At 31.8% G+C, this 24276-nt stretch overlaps 1 protein-coding gene across 1 annotated transcript in view; it reads right to left on the bottom strand.

The window, feature by feature from the left end:
• Positions 1 to 246: 246 nt before the first annotated feature.
• The window catches only part of LOC114330702 (kynurenine aminotransferase-like), a 72044-nt gene continuing 48014 nt past the window's right edge, over positions 247 to 24276 (bottom strand). Inside the window, exons 7-9 of the mRNA XM_028280117.2 lie at positions 18433 to 18619; positions 12686 to 12849; positions 247 to 422 (exon numbers count right to left, since the gene is read on the bottom strand). Of these exons, the coding sequence (XP_028135918.2) occupies positions 363 to 422; positions 12686 to 12849; positions 18433 to 18619 (411 nt within the window). The 3' untranslated portion in view covers positions 247 to 362. The remainder of the gene's footprint in view (positions 423 to 12685; positions 12850 to 18432; positions 18620 to 24276) is intronic.

Raw genomic sequence — 24276 nt, forward strand, 5'->3', positions numbered from 1 at the left:
TACCTTATTACAAGCATTACACTTCACTCACACAGGTTAGATTACACTGTTTGGATTTATGCAAGTTTCTTAGTGCGCGCGTAAACGTCTGTGGTACTTTGTTATGTTGCCAAGTATTTTTTTTTTACAAATATTATAACCCTTACAGTGGGCAAAGTTGAACCCACTGGGCAAAGTAGGCCATGTTTACGGTAAGGAAAAAAGACAATATATTTTGATGTAAGGGTTACTGTACAAAAATAATAATTGATGATTGCTAAAAATTTTATTTTTGTTATTTTATGTATACAAAAAATAATACAAATTTATTCCAGGAGATTTTTTAGCAACATAGCAGATTACTAAGTAGTTAACACATCCATTTACCAGGTTTTTTTCCATTCTTGTAATATAGTCTCAGCCTTTTTGAGAGTTTCGGCACTCTAAAACAAAAAGATGGTACTTACAGTAGACGTGTGACGGGTAGCTCTGTTCGAGCCACCAGACTCAGTAAAACACAAGTATTTTGAAATTTTAAATAATATTTTTAAAGTTGAATAAAATAATTTTATTATTTTTTTATGTTAAATTTTTTTTAAAATCACCGCTTTATAGTACGTATATCCACTGTTAGTTAATACCCTTGTTACAGATTTTATTAAAATAGCAAAAGTTTACATGTTGTATAACGGGAACTCCCCTCGTCACTCTTAAATTGACTCTTCTAACTATTTCGTGACGCGATGTTCGTGACGATCGCCTCAGCATTTTACTACATCATCGACCTCTATACGAAGTAATAAGAAGTCAGTAGACCTCTTTTCGATAGCGAAATACTTGAACTGCAAATCCAAAGCTTCAAGAAAATGTCAAAATAAAGATATTTTAAACCAAAATTCGAGGCAATTCGAACCTCTATTCAAAGTTCGAGTTTGGCAGGCAAAGCGAGAAGTTGTGCGGCCGGTGAGTTTGGCGATAAGGTAAATTCGGAATCGAAACCTATCACAATAAAAACACCGGTTTTAAAAGACCTATCGTTATTGATAATCGTTAAAGATAAAAAGTGTACTTGTGCGAAATAAAAAATAGACTTTAAAGTGTATATAATAATATTTATATTAGTGCTGACGATAACATCTACTAATTTAATTTAAAATGGCCAGTGGCGGAACAATTCGAAAGGAAACCAATAGAAGGAACGAATATAGTAGCGACGAAGAATCTAAGAATAAAGAATATAAAGGGGATGAATTGTATTTTGAAAAGAGTAATATGACGAGACGAACACCGAATAAAAGCAACAATACAAATGAAGAGATGATAAAAATGATGCGGGAAGTTATGTGGAAAAATGATGAAATGATGGCAGAAATAAGAACCATACGGAAAGACCAAAAGGAAACGATGGAATATATTAAAGAGCTAAAAAAACAAAAAATTTAGAAATAATAATATAGTATTAAAGGGCCTAACACTGGATCCTAACGACAGAAAACCAGTAAAGGAGTCAGTAGAACACTTCATAGGAAGAAATCTGAAATTACAGGTCAAACTGAGAGGAGCGGTGAAGATCGAAGACCAAATTTTTGTAGCAGAAATGAAAAACCTAACGGATAAGCAAGTGTACTAAAAAACAAAGGAAAACTGAAGAATCTACAGGGACAAAAGGTGTATATAGAATCAGATTTAACAAGAAAGGTGTGATGTATCGAGCTCTTGGACTATTCAATCACGAGACGAACCGCGAAGTGCGCGCGCCGTAGATTAGACACACACATGCGCGAAGGACTTTCATATTGGCATGGCGTCCTCATGCATTATTGGGTGCGTTCGGACGACCACAGCGGCTGGACAGCTGAGCCAGCAGTAGCTGTCAGACGTCACCGCTGGAAGCCAGCCGCTGAGAGATTTACTAAGCTTTCCCTATCACGGCTGGATGCAACCACTCAGCCGATTTCTGCTGGCAGCCAGCCGCTATGGTCGTCCGAACGCACCCATTGTTTACATGCAATTAGTTATATTTACGTAACATGTACCTATGCTTAAAAAAACGGGTAGTAATTCCAAATTACTGTTGTATTAATTGGATATTATGTCAACCCAGGCTCGTACTTTAAACTGGCGACGAGGATGGGATAAAAGTGGCTTCCTTCCAAAATAATTGAAACCACCGGACCATTAAGCTACAAAGTTCAAACACCTGATGGTAAAATTTTACGTCGTCATTCTGACCAAATAAGAACTCATGTATGTGACCAGGAAACCACAGACGAAGTTACACCGTCAACCTCGATGGAAACGGGAATACGCGAAACTCCGCCACAGCTTTTCCAGCATCCCTACGATTTGGTAGATCCAGAACCAGAACTTGGAGAGCAGGTCTCTGAAGTCAAGAAGCCACCCGCTCGAATAAGAAAACCTCCAAAGTATTTGGAGGACTATGAGTAAATTCATCTAAGAGGGAGGAGTGTGATGTATCGAGCTCTCGGATTATTTAATCACGAGACGAACCGCGAAGTGCGCGCGCCGAAGATTAGGTTAGTAAACATGGCAGCTTACGGAAGCATAGAAAATTTCAATATTAGTGAGCAAAAAAATTGGGACTCCTACGTCGAACGTATGGATTTTTTCTTCACGGCCAATAATATTACCGATCCAGAGAAGAAAAGAGCCACATTTCTGAGTCTGTGTGGGGCAAATACTTTGAAATTATAAGGTCTTTGGTTGCACCAGCAAAAGTTAGTGATTCGAGCTACGAAGAGATCACTGCAGAGTTGAAAAAACATTTTGCGCCAAAAACGTCTGAAATTGTCTGCAGATTCAAGTTTTATAGGCGAAATCAGCAAACTGGTGAAACAATTTCTGTGTATCTAAAAGAATTGCGAAAATTAGCAGAGCCATGTGGTTTCGGAACTGCCCTGGACACAATGCTACGAGATAGATTAGTCTGTGGGATTTTTGATGAGACCTTACAGCAAAAGTTGCTCGCCGAAGATTAGGTTAGTAAACATGGCAGCTTACGGAAGCATAGAAAATTTCAATATTAGTGAGCAAAAAAAATGGGACTCCTACGTCGAACGTATGGATTTTTTCTTCACGGCCAATAATATTACCGATCCAGAGAAGAAAAGAGCCACATTTCTGAGTCTGTGTGGGGCAAATACTTATGAAATTATAAGGTCTTTGGTTGCACCAGCAAAAGTTGTGATTCGAGCTACGAAGAGATCACTGCAGAGTTGAAAAAACATTTTGCGCCAAAAACGTCTGAAATTGTCTGCAGATTCAAGTTTTATAGGCGAAATCAGCAAACTGGTGAAACAATTTCTGTGTATCTAAAAGAATTGCGAAAATTGGCAGAGCCATGTGGTTTCGGAACTGCCCTGGACACAATGCTACGAGATAGATTAGTCTGTGGGATTTTTGATGAGACCTTACAGCAAAAGTTGCTCGCCACAGAAAAGTTAAAACTTAAAGACGCACAAGACATGTGCCTGGCACACGAAGTGGCTGTTCAAAGTATGCAGGTGTTACGGGAGAGTGAGTGGAACACAGAGGTGAACGCAGTAAGTTTTCGTAGAAATCAGCCAGGACAATCAAAACAAAAATCAGCTGATCGCGAACGGAAAGTGTTTTCGGTGCGAAAAGGAACATTCTCCTGAACATTGTGAACACATTAAATCAACCTGTACATTTTGCAGGAAAATTGGACACATTGAAATAGCTTGTTTTGGTGAAAAGAAAGACCAAAATCAAAGACGCAAAGTGCATCAGACTACCGAGGAATCGACATCAAATACCGAGCCGGTTTCGGGAAATACTCAAAGTGTTTGTTATCAAAGTAGCGACTATAATTTTTCGTTATTTAACGTGACGTCTGATAGTATTACCGGTAAATATTTAGTAGACGTGCTACTCAATGACAAAAATGTGAAAATGGAGGTTGATTCGGGCGCAAGTTTCTCAGTGATTAGCAAATCGACCAACCATAAAATATTTAGTGAAAATCGACCTAAATTAAATCAATCCAGTGCTATTCTACGCGATTATCAAAATACAGTGATACCCATACTGGGTCAGTGTCTAGTGGAGGTGCAAAGGGGTCAACGGTCAGCCAAGCTTCCACTTATAGTCACGGAAGGAAACCGCGCCAGCCTTCTGGGTAGAAACTGGTTTGAGAGGTTAGGATTAACCATAGCAGGGGTAAGTCAGATTTATTCCATTATTAATTATCCAGAAGAATACCCAGATGTATTTAACACGGATTTGGGATCTTACCGGGGTCCCCCAGTAAGTTTTTCTTTAGACAAAAATGTAAGGCCAAGTATGCTTAAAGCGCGCACTTCGCGGTTCGTCTCGTGATTGAATAGTCCGAGAGCTCGATACATCACAAAAGGAAAGGGAAATACAAGCAAAAATTAGGAAAATGGCAAAAGAAGAAAAAGACAAAGGTAATACTACGAAGATAGGATATATGAAACTGGAGATTAATGGGAAGGAGTGGAAATGGGACCATAATAATGAGAAAATTATACAAATTCACAGAAACATCGGGGAAAAGACTCCAAAAAAGTAATAGAAAATAATGAGACTGGACACACAACAATGACGACCAAGGCAATGAATGGGAAAAGCGATAGGGAAAAAGATGATGCACAGGTAAACAAGGATGTTATAGAGCAATAATTGAAAAAAATACGATTTGTCGGCGCCATTTTGTTTATAAAAAAAGTAGCATACTATTTGCGGACTTTGCATACCTATATTATTAATATTTATTTATTTATTATTTATTTATTTAAGAAACCAACAGGCAAAGCCTAATTACATGTTTCTATACATTATTACAACGATTATATTGAAATCAAATAACAAAAAAAAGAAAAAACGTAAAGAACTTAAATATTATAAATATTATAAGGTGTAAACGTATACATATAAAAACAAAAAAAAAACGTTTAATAATAAAAAAAAAGAAAAAAAAAAGTGCATTTATATCAAGAACAGAAATAACCTGCGTATACCTATTCGTGCATAGGGAGCTCACCAAGACAGCAAGTATTTACCCACATATTTGGTTGGTTTTTGATGTTATGTTTTTGAAAGTATATATAGATGTTAACACAAACTTAAAATAAAATATTCACCATAAGCATGTGATAATATTAAGAGTGAGGTACTAATGCGACAACATTTAATCATTAGTGTATATCCCTTTGATTTCACGCTTAAATTTTGGTAGATTTGTGCCAAATATATAGTTACAGAAAAAAAGAAGTCATTGTGTATATGACATAGTCGAGTTATCGGTCTATCATCATTTACTAAAAAAGTCTGTTGACGAGGGCGTATACTACGTGGTTTTACATAAAGGTTTATTTGAGACATAAGATAGGAGCTATAGATTAAATAATTCCATATTTTAAAAAGAAACGTAATGGCAAAAACTCTTCTTCTATACTCAAGTTTTATTATACCAAATTCTTTTCTGATATGATCATATGAAGCATATTCGGGATTGGTTCTATGTTTTTTAAAGTACAAATATTTTAAAAATTTGTTTTGGACTACTTCTATAGAACGGTTTAAATTTAGCTGTGTAGGATTCCATATTACATTAGCAAATTCAAGTTTACTACGCACTAGAGAAAAATATAAATATTGTATTATTTCAGTGTTTGTAAATGCATATGTTGTCCTCTTTAAAAAACCTAGTAACTGGTGCGATTTTTTAGCAATATTATTTATGTGCTGATTAAATTTCAAATCATTTTGAAAACAAATGCCGAGGTCACATACAGAAGTCACTCTTTCTAACTGTGAATTTTGCATAAAATATATATAATGATAAGGGTTTTTATTTGTGTTAAATGTTAATACTTTACATTTTGATAAGTTAAATAACAACTTATTCCGTAAGGACCACTCACAAATATTATCTATATCATTTTGAAGCTCTAAGTAATCATTTATGTTTTCAATTTTACGAAATAGTTTGAAGTCGTCTGCGTATAACAAGCAATCGGATGTTACTTGTGAAGGTAAATCGTTTATAAATATTGAAAAAAGGAGTGGTCCCAAATTAGATCCCTGGGGAACTTCTGATCCACTTAAAAATATGTGTGACAATTCACTTTTATATGATACTACCTGAGTTCGTAATCTTAGATACGAAATAAAAAAATTTAATAAATGTTCGCTAATTCCATAGTACTTTAGTTTACATAACAAACTGTCGTGACTTACTTTATCAAAAGCTTTTGCAAAGTCTGTATATATACAATCTACCTGTATTTTATTGTCTATATTCTCCCTTACTTTATTAACGAATGTCAAGAGATTTGTTTCAACTGATCTCCTTTTACAGAAGCCGTGTTGTTCAGCTGAGATCAAATGTTTAAAACTGTTGTACAACTTATCATGTAAAATGAATTCAAAAATTTTCTCTATACAATTTAGGACCGCAATTGGTCTATAATTTTTGACATATTTTTTATCACCATTTTTAAGTATTGGCGCAATCTTGGTTTGTTTAAATTCGTTTGGATAAACGCCGGAGCTTAATGATTTATTAAATATTACCATCAATGGGTAGGTACATCAAACAATCCCTGCATCCTTTAAAAATATAACAAGGAATATTGTCAGGGCCAGAAGACCTTTTCGGTTTCAATTTATAAAACGCTTTTTCTAAATCGGTAGTGCTAATCGTCTCAAAATGAATGTTATCAAAAAATTGTAGGGGTAATTCACGCATTTTTTCGGTAATTACATCTTTATTATACGAGGAATCATTATCATAGACCGAAGAAAAGTAATCAGCGAACTCGCCTGTTATAATTTTAGGATCGGATACGTCCCTATTCTCAACCTGAAAAGTACCATCGGAATTGCTGGTTTGCCTATTATTTTTTACAAAATTCCAAAAAAGTGTCGGGCTTCTTTTTATATTACCCTGTATATCTCCAAGATAAGCATTATATGCATTTTTAATTTTTAATTTAATTTCCTTTCTTTTTTCACTGTATTTTACCTGAAAATCTTCTGATTGATTCCTTCTGCGCCTATAAAACTCTTTTACTTTTAAATCACTTATAATATCACTATTAAACCAAGGCGGAAATATTTTGCAGTTTTTTGGTTTTATATTAAATTTTGGTACCGTTATATCTAGAATATTATATAATATTTGATAAAAATACGACACACAATCATTAACATTTTCAAACTGACCTAATAATTCCCAATTAAAGTCCCTTAACAATTCATAAATAAGCTTAAAATTTGCTTTATTGAAATTATATCTACTTTCTAAATTATTACATTTTTTAAAACTACTTTTCTTCATACTAAATTCTATTTCCAATGAAGGATGTCTTATATCTATTTTTACTAATGGTGATATGCTTTCTTCGACCTTGATACAAAAATTACTCATGATCAAATCTTGTGTCCTATTATCAATGTTTACGACATTATTATATGATTTTAAATTATACGACAACATTAAATTTTGAATTATATTTTCTACTTCATTTCGATCATTAAACTGGTAGTTTATACCATTTATTTGTGGTATATTATAATCACCCGCCAATAAAATATATGTACTGTTGTCAACAAACTGATCCAATCGTTCAAATAAATTAGCATACTCGTGGTACACAACTAATTTAGATGCTGGAGGAATGTATGTAGAGTTTAATATAATAGTATTTCCAAACACCTTAACGTTAACAAATAAGGTTTCTAGAGGAGTGTCTACCTGAATTTCCGAAGAACTAAATTTTCTACTTACTGCTATAAGAACCGCCTCCTCTTGTTTTACCTGTAATTTTTAAATTTCTGTCCTTTCTGTATACAACGTAATTTTTATTAAATAACTCTCCATCCTGTATATCATTAGCTAACCATGTCTCTGTTAATATAATAAAATCGTAAGACTCTGAATGTAAATTTTGGATAAATTCTGCTGTCTTGGTACGCAGACCCCTACAATTTTGGTAATGCGTAGTTATAGATATTTTAAATTAAATTAAACTAGTAACACTTAAAAAGAGGAAAAAAAAATAAAAATTAATAAAGTTAAATAACGTTAAGATAGAATCTGTCTATATGTATGTATACGTTTTGTACAAAGAAATATAAAAGGTAATAGGTATCCACAAGGATCTCACAGTGCAAGCCTTTCAATTTAATAAGATATGCCTAAATAATGTACGTTATAAAAGTATATAAAAAATAAATAAAGTCAATAAATCTTAATAATACATAATACGTAAATCTCTGTTTATTTATTAAACGAGTAATCTCAGTATTCTAATATAAAAACAAAGAACCCAAAAAAGAAAAACAAAAGATAAAAAAATTTGGCGGCTTTTAGCGAACCCATAAAATAAGAATCAACTAGACTATTATACCAATTAAATAAAAAAAAAAAGAAATATATTTTAATACGTATTCTTGGATAAGAAAATAACTTGATTAAACTGACAATACTTTTTTATGATTCCCATTAACTCAGTAATTAATTAATTTAGCTTGACAACAGAAATAATACATGAAATTCTAATAGATTAAAATATTTTAAAGTAATTGGAAACTAATCGTTTACAAAGCCTCATTATAAACATTTTACTGTTAACATAAAAAGAACAAAATACTTTACTCTTAGCGTAGTAAAAAAAACAATTTATAAAAAATAACAATAAAAAAATTAATAAAAAAAAACAAATTAACAATATAAAAAAAATGCAAAAAAAAATACAAAAAAAAATAAAAATTTACAAAAAAAAATGAACAACCAAAACAGAGTATTATTTAGATAATAATTGTAGATAATAATGTTAGTTTGTTATGTATTTAGAGTTAGAAATACAGAAAAAATTCCTCTGATTGAAAAATCAAATTTGTTTGTTTTTAAAATAACAAAATGTCTGGCTAATTGGCTCGGCCAAGGCCATCAAATTCACTCAAAAAAAAAAAAAAAAATACTTTACAAGTTTTTGTGACCAAGCGCTTCCTACCACTTCAACTTAAATCAATTAAGTCTTTGATCTGCACAACAATTGTTGTCCAGTCTTGTATATATTCTTCCGTTCCTAGACCAAACTGCTTGATTGCCATATTTTTGCTTAGCAGCACGTAAAAGTTGATAACATTTAGATGTTAAGTTTTCGTTAACAGATATATTAGAATTTTTGAGCGCTTTACGGCCTGAAAGTAGCTCTTTCTTTTTTAGAAATGATACAAGTTCAACAATAATTGATCTCGGTTTACCTCCTTCTTTTTTGCCTATTCTAAAAACATTATATATTTCCCACGGTGAACATTTAATATTCATGCTCATGGTGTCATTAAAAACGGTCTTCACTTTCGATAATAAATTTTCATCCTCTTCTTCTTTGAGACCCATAATGCTAATACTACTTGCTCTGAACTTCTGTTCTATATCTTCTATTTTAGCTTTTGTAAATGTGATTTCCAATTTATTAGAATTTACGGAAGTTTCTAATGTTGACAGTTTTGTACTTACTTCATTTAATGTTTTTTCTAGTTTATCAAGTTTGTGGATCTACTTTGGTGGATAAAATAGGTGTCAGCTTGTTAACAATAACTTCAATACTTTGTTCATCCAGTATAGCTGTTGTAGATGAACTTCTACTTCTACTCATTCTGTTTAATTCACAGACCGATTTGGCAACAACGCACAGGTATTCGTAATGATATTAAATTTCTAACTCCTTTTTGCAGTTACAAAAATTTTGTGCACTTTTATAAAAATAAAAATTGCTTCCTCTAACTAATAGCAATATTAACTACACTTTTCTCGGCAAATTTAAGACATTTAAATTTAATACAAGCTTCCACTGTCGAAATCGATGTTCACACCAGCATAGTCGACCTACGACTCTTAAAATCTTATATGGGATCTTATAATTTGATTCCAGCAATAAAATTGCGGGTAAATAACTTTTCCATGAACTTTGCTAATTAGCTCAGAGTATTGAACCCTCGGAAATTGGTGGAAAAGATTTACACTGAAAATAACAAAATTAAGTTTGGCAACATTGTGTGATTGTGTGAGTAATCTGGTATATCAACAGGGCCGTATTGTGCTTTAAAATTTCTTACAATGATTTATCAATGTTGCTCCAATTAAAATAAAAAAAGTTATGATTTTAAACAGAAAATCATGCATATGTACATTGTCCATTACATAAAAGTTAAGTCGCCCTGTAAATCTTCTAATTGATAGGGATCTTCTATTGGTGCTCCAACTTCATACTCGGAATTATTGTTCTCCCAAGGACGCCACATTTTAATTTATCACTACAACAGGATAACAATTAAGGATATTTTCTCGAGCTTTGAAGAAGCTGCATTAAACATCGGTCTCAAAATAAATAAAGACAAAACAAAATACATGGTCGTCTCAAAACAAGAACGTCGGCGAATAAGGCAAAACATTACTATAAACGATCACAAGTTCGAAGTGGTTAAAGAATTTAAATATCTAGGAGCAACAATCACAAATGACAACAAATTAGAGCAAGAAGTTGAAACGAAAATAATGGCAAGAAACAGATCTTTCTTTGCAATGCAACATCTAATGAAGTCAAAACTTCTTTCACGAGGTGCAAAAATCCAGATATATAAGACCATAATACGACCAGCAGTCGCGTATGGAAGCGAAACATGGACGCTAACAAAAAGAGAAGTTAATAAATTGCTGGTGTGAGAACGTAAAATCCTTCGAATGATATATGGCCCTTGCAGAGACAGCGTGACAAACGGATGGAGGCGCAGATACAATAACGAGCTAGAGTCTATTCAGAAAAAAAATCTAGTCAGATATGTAAAGGCCAATAGACTCAGATGGGCAGGGCATGTGATACGCAGTAACGACAATCGCCTTATAAACAATGTGGTCTGGGAAAGGCCAGATGGAAGAAAGTCTGTAGGGCGGCCTAGAAAAAGGTGGAAAGATGCTGTCAAAGAAGATCTAGAGAAAATGGAGTGCGACAATGGAAATTAGTGGCACAGGACCGACAAACATGGAAAGCAACAGTAAACGCGGCAAAGACTCACGAAGAGTTGTAGCGCCATTGATGATGATGATTTTCACTACAACAAGCACACGCAACTAAATAAAAAAATTTTAAAAGAATTAATTAACGAATTTTCACTACAACAAGCACACTCAACGAATTTAAGATTTTTTCAAAGAATTACATAATAAAATAATTTTCACTGCAACAAGTACACGCAACTAGTTAAAGAATTTTTTAAATATTAAAAAATTTTCCCTACAAGAAGCACATGCAAATCAATATATCCCAGCCTAGGCTAAGCTTGAAATACAACTGAATAACGAATAACGGTTTTAACGGTATGTCTTGCTCACAACAAACTATTTGCAGTCATAAATATTAATTTATCAAAACATGATATATCTATGATTCACAAACTTTCAAATTCGGTTAAAGTGATTAGCAGATTAAACATTATTCCCATTCCAATAATAATTATTACGTTCGCAAAAGTTATTGTGAGAAAGTCCGGACCTCTTATTCCGCAGTCAGTTATCGGTAATATGACACAGAAGAGATTAAAACCGACGCAATAAGTGGTTATCTTCAAAGTGCCGGATACTCAAATTACATAAACATATACCAAACATTGATAAAAATATTTTTACAGATTCCCACCGATCTGCGCGCGAACCATACCTACATATTTCCAGTTTTGCCATTTACGGGCAAGGGCGCAAAATGTCGTCTGTCAAAATGTTCAATGTGTTTTAAACGTATTTATTTTTTTCGAAACCTGAGAAAACTAATAAATATTTTTGAAAAATTTAAACGTAGAATGAAAGATTACATTATTACTGAAGGCAGAACGTCCCTGAAAACTTCTATAATGTTTATTTTAATAAGTTACAGGGGTGAAAATTAAAGAGAAAATTTAGTGTGATTTTTAATTGCAAATATTTCATTCAAAAGAAACTTTTCATTTATTCTAAGGGACTTTCGACCCTCGGTAATAAAGTAATCTTTCATTCTGTCTTTAAATTTTTCAAAAATACTCATTAGTTTTCTCAGGATTCGAAAAAAATGAATACATTTAAAACACATTGAAAATTTTGACAGGCGTCAAAACTTTGCATTTTGTACCGTTCCCCTTAAACATAAATTATTTATACTAAAATTTTGGGAAAACACGTATTATGACAGAGGTCCTATAAATGTGGGATCTAACCTTTTTTCTATAGTGAACCTGATTTATCAAAATAAATTGTATAGTATTTTTACTACAAAAGCGATATTACGTAGGTCAAAATTTTTGACGTAAGAGAACTGTCAAAACATTAGAATGTGACTTTATAATAAACATGGCAATAATGAAAAGTCACATTCTAATGTTTTGACAGTTCTCTTACGTCAAAAATTTTGACCTACGTAATATCGCTTTTGTAGTAAAAATACTATAACTACATTATGTAAGTAAAAGAACAATGTGAGGCCTCAAAAATATATAACTATGTAGTAACTCGATTGGAGTAAATGATTAAGACTCCAATGCAGCAAATAACAAAGAGATACCTCTAAAAACTAACTAAGGGCAAACCTAAGAACATTATAAGACTTGAAAAGGGCTGTATAACTAAAGCTGATGATTTGTATTTCAATACAACATAAATCTTTACCTTTATAAAACAGTAACGGGCATGGTTTTCAGCTAAATGTTTATGTTGTTCGCTATAAAATGCTGAAACGGGTATTCCAAGGAGTTTAAGATTCTTGATCATCCATTTGGTAAATCTGTAGTCCTTGTATTTATCCTTTTCCGAATTCATATCAACTTTTGACTCTAGAAGAATAATGCTAAGTAAAAAAGTAAATCTGTTATCTATCTTATATGTACATATGTTTAATTTGAGCTTTCTTGTAATGCTGCAGCAGTGAGAATTTAGCTCATTTCGTTTCCACATTAATGTTTATTTCGAATATTACTCATCTGATTTTTATATACATTTCATTTTATACAGGGTGGTGAATCGTAAAGCGGGCCATAGGAAGATCAATGTAAAATTTTAAACTGTTAAATTCCTGCTTCCCTAATTATTTTACATCAAAAATCATGGAAAGATATTTGTAGAGGATTAAAATCTGTATTAAAAACAAAAGTTAAAATTATTCTACGATTTAAACACATTCTAAAATTTTGAAAAATATGATACATTTGCCACAGTAGGTAGGTATGTGTGTAAAATTTAGACCCACTTTACTATTTAACTGACAGTGCGCACTCTATTGATTGAATAAAACATCTTTATTAGAGGAACTGGTCCGAATATGGGCTATGTATTTTATATGGGCCACCCCACTATCTATGAAACAAGTAGTGCTATCTGTTAGAAAATGCCCAAATATACTAGAAGGCCCATTTCTTGTCATATATTTACAGATTCCTCGACCAGTACATATGTTGTTGTTACACAGTGTAGACCCTCTGATTTTGACTTTTGAAAAAATTTTATTGAGTAAGTTTGTATTACATAATATTTGTGTGTATTGACATTGTTTCGGAATTGATATATTATGCTTGTGTGGCAGAAAAAGGAAGGAAAATGGTTTTAATGTAGGTTAGGAACAAAAAATAATTACAAAATCATAGGCTAATATTTTTCTTGAACGTACATATTTTGAAATATGGGCCCCTTGTGTGACGTAAATATAGGCTAGGGGCCCATCCCACATAACAATGATGTTCGTATCATGTTCTAAGCATATACTACCAACATTCGTCAGAGTATATTCTTTTTAGTATATGCGTAGTACAAGCATAGCATGTACCTTAAAAAACATTCTAAATTTCATGTTCTTTGCACATACTTTAAAGTATATTCTCGTACCGAATATACTGAGTACATTCGTGTACGTAGTAACTCGGAATATTCGTAAAAGTTTATTCTTAGAATGTACCTTTACCGAATATTCTTAGCACATACTTATAAGTACATTCTTAACACATACTTATAAGTAGATACTATTCTCAGAATATACTTTTACCGAATATTCTTAGCACATACTTATAAGTACATACTTAACACATACTTATAAGTAGATACTTTTAAAATATCTTAAAAATAATATATATGTATGTATAGGAAGAATAATGTTAGCCTATAGATTATCAACTTCGTTAAGAATAATTAATGAAATTTAAAAATTTATGTATGTAGGTACTATTAATTAAACTACCGAATTCATTATTTAAAATTGTTTTAATTGTATGGTAAAAATGTTTAAGAATTAATTGTATTAACGAAAAAGGAGAAATTGTCGTTTCGCTTTCATAACTGAAATGCATTTACTATTTTGATTAAGTTTATTGAGTATTCTTATGAAGAATTTTATTTTTACATGGAATTGACATTCAGGTAAGCTGTGTGGCTGAGCCAAAACCCACAACCGGCACAAACAAAGCGGAAACGACCGCTGCATACCTGCATAGGGGTTAGCGGGTAGGGGGTTGGGAACAAAGGAAAAATACAAAATATGAAAATAGTTACTGAATAGGCATTTGGCATTTGTGTCTACACTTAACACTAACAATGTCTATGCTGTGTTGTGAGGAAGACCAAGTATTTCAACCAGGAATAGGAACATGCATAATTAAACGTTTTATTTTGTTTGCTGTCAACTTACAAATAAAAAATTCATTTTGGTACTTCAATATTACTTAAATAGTAAGTATGTATATAGGTACATATATAAGCAACATATAAATTTTAGTTATTTACATACATATGTTACATAATATTTATTTGGGTACGATAGGTATATGAATATGAATATATAAATTTATATATTCAGCATTTTTATTTTTATATGCACATAATAACTAAATATATATACCTACTTACCTATATAATATTGATATAACTAACTAAAATTTATATAATATTTTATATTTACTTTTTAAGTAATATTGTAGAATGTACTAACTACATTCTCATATGTAATATGTAAATTTAGTAGAAAGTAGAACCTAGGATGAGATTCGGTGATGCTGAAAACATGCTTCTGAGCAATATAGCACTTCCTTGTAATATTCTTCCCATATACTAAAAAGTACATTCTTCCTATATACTAAAAGATGTGAGGTAGTACATTCTAAGTATATAAATAGAAGGTTTATAGCACCTTCTTAGAATATCCTAAAAAGTATATTCTTGGTATATACTGAGAAGAAGTGCGGTAGTACATTCTAAGTATATACATGGAACGTTTAAGTACTGTAATGTAGTATATACTCAGTATGTGCTCTGCACATTCGCAATGGTAATTACGCATATTCTTAGTATATACTTTTTCTGAAAAGTATGTTCTATGAATCTACTAAGAACATGAAATTGTTATGTGGGATATTCAGACCGCTCGCATAAATCTAGCAGAACTATTGGAAAAGCCATTATTTATGAAATTCCAGGCGGCAGATATAGCTAAGAATGGTTTTAAAGTAACTGAAATAGGGCCAATAAATATAACCATTTTTTCTGATGCTGATATCAGTACTGAGAAACTGAAATCTGAGAAAACTTTTAATTTGACTGAAATTTATTTGAAAGAATTGACAAGCGACCTTGCAAAAACGAATTTCTTCAGAAAAAATAACAGTTCGTTCAGAAGATCAAGGACCAAGTTATTCTAAAGACCCAGATCAACCATTAAGGAACACAACGAACGCAACAACTGTGCCAGAACACCGTTCAAAACATTCATGAGTCCATTCGTTCTTTCAACTGTCCCATCAGTTACGAAGCGAGCGTCTTCAAGAGGAAGAAAAAATTCTCGTTCTCAAGTTATAATTTCATCTCCGTATAAATCAGACCTTGAATTATCAATTGAGAATATAAGAAAATAAAAAAAAGAACGGGGAAGAGAACTGTCTTTTCAGTTGAATAAAAATAAAATGTAAAGGCCAAGGAAGGAAAGGGGAAGAGAATAGTTTCTGCGCTAAAGCCAAAAGAAAATGTAAAGAAACCCAACAGAAAAATCAAAACCAAATTCAGTTCGGATGAAGAAGAGGAAGAGGAATTTTTGCCCGCTGACGAAGACCTTGACGTAGAACAGATAGGCCAGTCTTCTCCTGAAAGCAATGATGCCACATGTCTATTTTGTGAACAACAGTTTTCTGATGACACTAGAGGAGAAACGTGGGTTCAATGTTTAATGTTCAATCTCTGGGCACATGAACAGTGTTCCGGAGCTGAAAAAGACTCTTTACGTTTGCGATTTTTGCAGATAATTTTATTCTACTTTTTCACAGATATGTTTATTATTCTTTAAGCATAAATTGTTAGCTAGGTTATTTCGTATTTTTGTCGTCAAAAGAAAATTTTGTTAGTTTTTGAGTGGGGCCCATATTTCAGACATCCTGGCCTGGTTAGAAAAATATGCCTCACGTCATATTATTATCCGTAAAATAAATAAACTTTATTATAAAAAATACATAGTTAGTAGTTGTTTTTCTAAGGTCTTATAGCATGTATAAATGTTATGTAGCATTGTTATAAACATATAATAAGCAAGTTTCAATAGAAAAACAAATGGGGGGCCCATATTCGGACCAGTTCCTCTAATAATACCATTGTATATAATACTGTTTTCTCAACTGAGGGTATCTTATCAAATTTATTATTTTTTAAACAATAAACGATAAAAGAAAAATTCTGACGGTTCAAATATTGAATAACTTCATTGTGATCGAACGCAACCGTAAAACATTATGACATTGTGTGTGGCCTAACTTTGGCGTGATAGTCTAAAATCTTATTATATTTTTACAAAATTTTGGAATATGTTTAATTGGTAGATCAATTTTAACAGTTGTTTTCATTACAGATTTAAATCCTCTACAAATAGTTTCTTATGTGATTTGATGTAAAATAATTAGGGAAGCAGGAATTCAACAGTTTAGAAGTTTACATTGAATTTCCTATGGCCCGTTTTCCAATTCACCACCCAGTACATATATTAGTCCAGTCGCCAAATAGAGTTCACCGTGGCCTTTTCAATTCTGATGGGCAAACCCAAGTATTTCTTATGTATTTTTGGCTGCTGATTACTAATTTCGTGTGTGAATTTAGATACGAATTTTGAAAAACTTGTTATAAACAATTGTTTTGTTTATAAATTGTTTATAAGTTTGTTAAATTACTGTATTTTTATACATAAGATGTAGGCAGCAACTCAGCCGATGTAGGTAGCAACCATAGCCTAGTATTATATAAAATAAGAATCGTCATGAAATATACACCCAAGAGAACGGCACTATAACACCAACAAAAATCAGTTGTCAGAAGAACTAAATAGGTAATCCACGAAATATTTATACAGAAAAAGAATATCACTGAGACTGAAATATTAATATCGAGGAAATCTGGGAAAAACTCAAAGATAACATATATAATTAACGCAGCAACAGAATCAATTGGAGAGAGAAAAGTAACGAATACTAACATATCAAAAAAGAAAACCCCATGGTTTAGAGAGGAAGTGAAGATGAAATGGCGCGAAGAAAAATCTTTCTATAACATAGAACAAAACAAACACAATAGGCATACAAACACTGAATATAAATGCATCAGAAACGAATACCTACGTAAGTCAAATAAATAAAAAAAAACACTGGCAGATTTTTTAAAACAGATTGAAAACAACAGGATCAGAGGACAATGAAAAGAGGTGAAAGAACTAATTAAAACGAAACACATTCAGAAGGAAATATGGTCAGACTACTTTCGATCTCTATTTGCTAAAGGTGACGATAATGAACCACCAACACCTGAAGTGACAACAAACCAAGAAATAAACATTGAGGAGAGAGATATATATAAAGGAAGCATTAAGGAAATTAAAGAATAGAAAATCACTAGGATACGACAGCATATCGAGTGAACTCCTAAAGTAGGGAGGACAAGATCTAACTAAACAACTAATAAATATAATCCAAAAAATAATATCAAAAGAATGGAGATCAATAATACTGGAGAACGACCAATTAAGTCGAATGACAACAAATAGAGTAGTAGTAAGGATGGCGAGACGGTTCCCTAATAGGAAGACGATCAGTGGGAAGACCAAGAAAACGATGGAATGAAAACTTACTGGAGGCACATTGAAAAACAGACAAATATGTCTACACCAAAAGAGATTTTTATGCAGTTTACTCTAAACAAACCGTTATAGTCATATACAGTGTCGAACAAAACTTAACCAAATGTAACACCGAAAGGTATCACTGTCGTTTTACCATAACAATAACTGCACTAGATTTCGTCATCGTCTTTTTCCTGTTATTATTAGTCTTTCATGGAATTCTTATTATGATGCTCTAAAATGTTTTCATAGTTAAGATAATTTTTGGGACGGAAAAATTACCTACCAATAGGAGTATAATCGGCTAACATAAAGTAGCCTCCATCTGGAATAGTAGGAATCATTCCAACGTCCCTCAGCATCTTAGCCATATAATCCTTTTTGGCTTCCAATTCTTTTGGCAGGGAGAAGAAAAAACAATCATCACGTCCAAATCTACCGATTTCCTTTTCCATCGCTATCGCTACACTTTCCTAAAATATGTATAAATGTTTTAGAAATTACTATACTATACAACCAATGTATTAATTAACAAGAATATTATCATAGTATATAATCATAATCAATAAAATGGACTGAATATTATTTAATTAGAGTAAAATATTTAATCCATTTACTCACGATTTTTGCTGTAAATTTTAAAGGACCGCTTGTATGGACATGAAATTTGGCACACACCTAGCTAACATGCCAAAGAAAAAAAGTGATATTGTGCCGATGTGTGCTTTTGCCCTGGGAGTGTTTTTCATCCCTTCTCGGGGGTGATAAAACATACTTCAGAATAAGTCCGGAATTGGATAAACTGATTGATTCTAAACAGATTTTGTTGTATAGAGTTTTTTGAAGTTATACTTCTTTAGGCACGAGGGTGAATTTTTACATTTCCCGGCGCATGCGCACACGGACAGTATGGTATTAAAAAATAGTCGCTACATCTTTTAAGTTATGCGAAAAGAATATATTATTAGTGTTTTTAGTAAATATATTTATTATAATTTTTATGTCTGTGGATTTGTCTTCCTCCTAATAAGTATTATTGAAAATGTTTATTTTCATTTAAAGTATCTGTCACCGAGATTGTAATTATGTCCGAGAAATGATCCACTGAATACAAAAGCCGTGGTAGCTGATCGGTATGAGCATTCGCCTAGGGATCGAGAGGTTCCGTGTTCAAATCCTGTCAAAGTCTTATCCTTTTTTTTATTTTAATTTTTGGTATACTTTTTGTTCTTTCTAAAATTAGTTTAATATTTAAATACAATACAAAAAACTATTTAAGGTAGATAGGTATATTGATTTCGTTGAAATCATAATATGAAGTTAGATTATATTTAATAGAAGTATAACTTCTTACGTGCGTACAAAGTATACACACATTCTTTTATTACCAAGTCAATACTTTTCGAGTTATTTGAGAGTGAATATGATCATTTTTCGACAAAAAAATACGGTTTTCGACGGTTTTTAGCAACTACCTAACTCAAGAAGTATTTTATCGAAGAAAATATTCTTAGGAAATATAGCTTATAAATAGTAAAAAAAACAGTGTATGTGTAAAGTCTGTAGACTCAGTATAAGCACAGTTTTAACTAATGAAAATTAGGCTCTTATTCGTCAAATTCCAAATAAAATATTTCAACGTGAAATAACCAAAAAATTAAACACTTTCGGGGAAAACTCACCACAGCGTTTTGAAAGTGTTTAAAAAAAAAGCTTTATTTTTAAAAATATTTTTAGCATCAAAAGTAAGCAAATTATAGGGTCAAACTAAAGTTGGTCCTTTTTTTTTGGTAAAAAAATTGTAAAAATCACCCCCTAATTAGCATCCCAAATGAAATTAATCGTTACCGCTTCACAAGTTCCTCTACTTATGTATTGTTCAAATTATCTGTAAGTTTCATCGGTTCAATGTGCTCGTTTTTGAAAAAATTTAGTTTTATATATTTTTTTATTTTGAAAAAAATCACATAAAAAATTATTAGTGATACCAAAAATATCAAAGGGTAAAAAATGTTTGTTTTGCTTTTCTAAATATTTTGTATTTTTGTTTTTCTGTAACACACATATTGGTTAAGATATGACTATTCAAAATTTGCATACACTCGTGATTGGTGACTCGTCCAAGCCCTTTTCACTACACTATTTTCAAAAATAATCACTTTGGACCGATGAACCTTACAGATCATATACAGTGTGTCAATTTTAAAACTTACAATGGCTATATCTCACGAACAAAAGCTGAAAACGAAAAATGCTTGAAACCGTTTCTAGGATAGTAAGGGGGAACTAAAATGACATGAAAGAGAACTCACCCCCATCAACCCCCTAGGTCCCACCCGCCACAACCAAAAAAGTTTAAATTGCAAACCCCTACTTGTGATACATCATTGAAAAGGCTATAAAAAATGCTATCCAATGGTATAAATAATAATTATACAGGATGAAGCAATAATTGTGAAACTTTGGCTTAAATGAAAAATTTTGAGGTTTTGTTGAACTACAAATTTGATAAAAATGTCAATTAAGTAAATATTCAAAGTGGGTTCCGTTGTTTTGTAAACAATAATACAGTCTATTTTCAAATTCTGCACGAAATTTGACAAATGTTTTTCTAGTAACAGGGCGACATGCTTGAGTAATTATTTCTCGCAATTTCTCAAGTGACGCAAGTTAGGTTTTATAAACAACTGATTTAAGGCAAAAATGGTAAATTAAGTTTTAATTAACAAAAAAAATTACGAGCGGACACTTACCATTTAAAATAATAGTCCGGGAGATAGCATTACAAATACAAAAGTCATAGTAAGCCAGCTGATATTAACACCCTGTATAATTATTATTTATACCATTGGATAGTACTTTTTATAGTAGGATAGTATATTACTTTTTTCTATGGGGTTACCCTAAATCAGTTGTTTATAAAACTCAACTTGCTTCACTTGGGGATTTGCGAGAAAGAATTACTCAAGCATGTCGCCCTATTACTAGAACATTTGCTAAATTTCGGGCAGAATTTGAAAATAGGCTGTATTATTGTTTACCAAACAACGAAATTCACATTCAATATTTACTTAATTGACATTTTTAATAAATTTGTAATGCAACAAAACATTATTAAATTTTTCATTTAAGCCAAAGTTTCACAATTATTGCTTCACAGAATTGCTATTGCTATTGAATAGCATTTTTTATAGCCTTTTCAATGATGTATCACAAGTAGGGGTTTGCAATTTAAACTTTTTTGGTTGTGATGAGTGGGGCCTAGGGGGTTGATGGGGGTGAGTTCTCTTTCATGTCATTTTAGTTCCCCCTTACTATCCTAGAAACGGTTTCAAGCATTTTTCGATATCAGCTTTTGTTCGTGATATATAGCCATTGTAAGTTTTAAAATTGACACACTGTATATAAACAATACATATAATAAAGTAACTTTTGAAGCGGTAACGATTAATTTCATTTGGAATGCTAATTAGGGGGTAATTTTCACGATTTTTTTTACCAAAAAGTAAAAGGTACAAACAATATTTTAGAAACTTTTTGAATGACAAAAATAAAGCTCTAAAAAGTTGTATAAGTTTTCCCCGAAAAGTGCTTAACTTTTTTTGTTATTTCACGTTGAATCATTTGATTTAGAATGTAACGAATAAGGACCTACTTTTCATTAGCCACAACTCTGCTTCTGCTGGGTCTATAGCTTTCATATGTATACCTACGATTTTTTTTTTATTTTAATCTATATTTTTCCTAAGAATATTTTTTTTGATAAAATACTTACTTTTTAAGTTATTTGCGAAAAATCGTCTAAAAACGTGTTTTTTTGTTGAAAAATAAACATATTCACTCGCAAATAACTCGAAAAATATTGACTTGTGAAAAAACTAACTCTGTACAACAAAAGTTGCTTAGAATTAATCAAATTTGGTCCAAATCCGGACTTATTTTGAACGTATGTTTTTTCACTCCCGAGAAGGGCTGAAACGTAGTGAAATATCACTTTTTTTCTGGAGGTTAAATTAAAAATCCAAAGCCTTTATTTCTGTATAAACCATCTCGTGTTATAACTACAATTATTGTAGGTAACACGAGATGGTTTATACAGAAATAAAGGCTTTGGATTTTTAATCTAAATTATGTCTTCACAGGTACTTTATTATTATTATTTATATTATTAACCTAATGAATTTTTTTATTCGATTATTATCATGATACCTGTAGGTACTAAAAGTAACAACGAAACCGTCGTTATGAAGTGTAAGATTTATATACGCTATAAATAATTTGAAGACAATACATATTATTTTATAACTTTTCCAAAGAATGTATTTATGTATAAACAATCTCGTGCTATGCCTAGAATACAATATTTTATTCGTACTAAATACTATTCAGTACATGAATATATCATTTTTAGTCTGAAAATATTAAACCACTATAATATTATATTATATACAGAGAGGTCCTAAATTATGGAATAAATTCATTTTCTCTAAAATGGACGACTATAGAGAAAAATCCGGAAACAGGTCGATTTTTGTTTTTAAATTACAACTTTTTGACATATATTTCATACTAGTGATGTCATCCATCTGAGCGTGATGACGTAATCGATGATTTTTTTAAATGGGAATAGGGGTTGTGTGGCACCTCATTTGAAAGGGTTTTCAATTCTCTATTCAGTAATATAAACAATAATATTATTTTTATACAGGGTGACCAAAAAATATTTTTTGAATTAAATTAATTGACACAAAAAGAAGAATGTATGCAATTTATTTAACTCAAAATACATTATCGTGCTGTCAGCAAATACAAAAAAATGTTTATTTGACAAATAAACATTTCTTTTCGCTTAAATTAAATCACAAACAGCCTCCCACCTACCACTTGGCAGTTTGAACATTTAATTTAAGCGAAAAGCAAGGTTTATTTGCCAAATAAACATTTTTTTCTATTTTGTGACAGCGATAGAATGCATTTTGAGTTAAATAAATTGCATACCTACATTCTTCTTTTTTCGTCAATTAATTTATTTCAAAAATTATTTTTTTGGTCACCGTGTATAAATAATGATATTAATTTTTGTATTACTGAATAGAGAATTGAACGCCCTTTCAAATGAGGTGCCACACGACCGCTATTCCCATTTAAAAAAAATCATCGATTACGTCATCACGCTCAGATAGATGACGTCACTAGTATGAAATATATGCCAAAAAGTTGTAATTTAAAAACAAAAATCGACCTGTTTCAGGATTTTTCTCTATAGTCGTCCATTTTAGAGAAAATGAATTTATTCCATAATTTAGGACCTCTCTGTATACACTTTAATATTTTATACAGGTTAGTAAGATTGACTTTAAATATCACACGAAATCATGTAGTACAGAGAGGATTCTCATCGGATGAATTTGAAGTAAACAGAGGTCTTGGACAAGGAGGTCCGTTATCCAGGGCACTTTTTAAATTAGTACATATTGGAAACAATAATCAGAAATAGCCGAGTTAAAACGACCGGATACATCTTCAAAAATGAGCATCAATATCTGGCCTTCGCTCATGATCTTACAATTCTAACGAAAACAAGAAAATAATTAAGAAATCTTATGAAAACGTTAGAGAGGAGGCAAACTATTTTACCTAGAAATAAACTTGGAAAAGTCAAAGTACATAATACTCGGAAATACAGCAAAACGAAGATGGACAGTTTACTTTCATATCTATAATGAAGCAAGGGAATATAATTTCGAGAGAGTGGTTATCTAGGGGTTTTTATAGACGACAATGGTCAGGAAGAATGAGAATTGAATGCCAGATTGACAAAGGGAAACAAAAAGATGCGAAGCCTAATACCACTGATGCAATTCAAATATGTATCGAGAAAAACAAAGCTAAAAATATATAAAACGGTAATGAGACCCACATTGACGTATGGTAGCGAAATATGGACAATGAAAAAAGCAAATACGGAGAAATTGGATAGATGGGAAAAAATGCTCAAAGCTACATATGGAGGCAAAAACATTTTGTAAGGTTGCAAGCGACGAACAAACAAAGTGCTAGAGGAGGCGTATAACGAACCAAGTATCAGTCACTTCATAAAGGTAGTGAGATGATACTAAAAAACTGCTAG

The sequence above is a fragment of the Diabrotica virgifera genome, chromosome 2 (genome assembly GCF_917563875.1).
Source record: "Diabrotica virgifera virgifera chromosome 2, PGI_DIABVI_V3a".
Lineage (NCBI taxonomy): Eukaryota > Metazoa > Arthropoda > Insecta > Coleoptera > Chrysomelidae > Diabrotica > Diabrotica virgifera.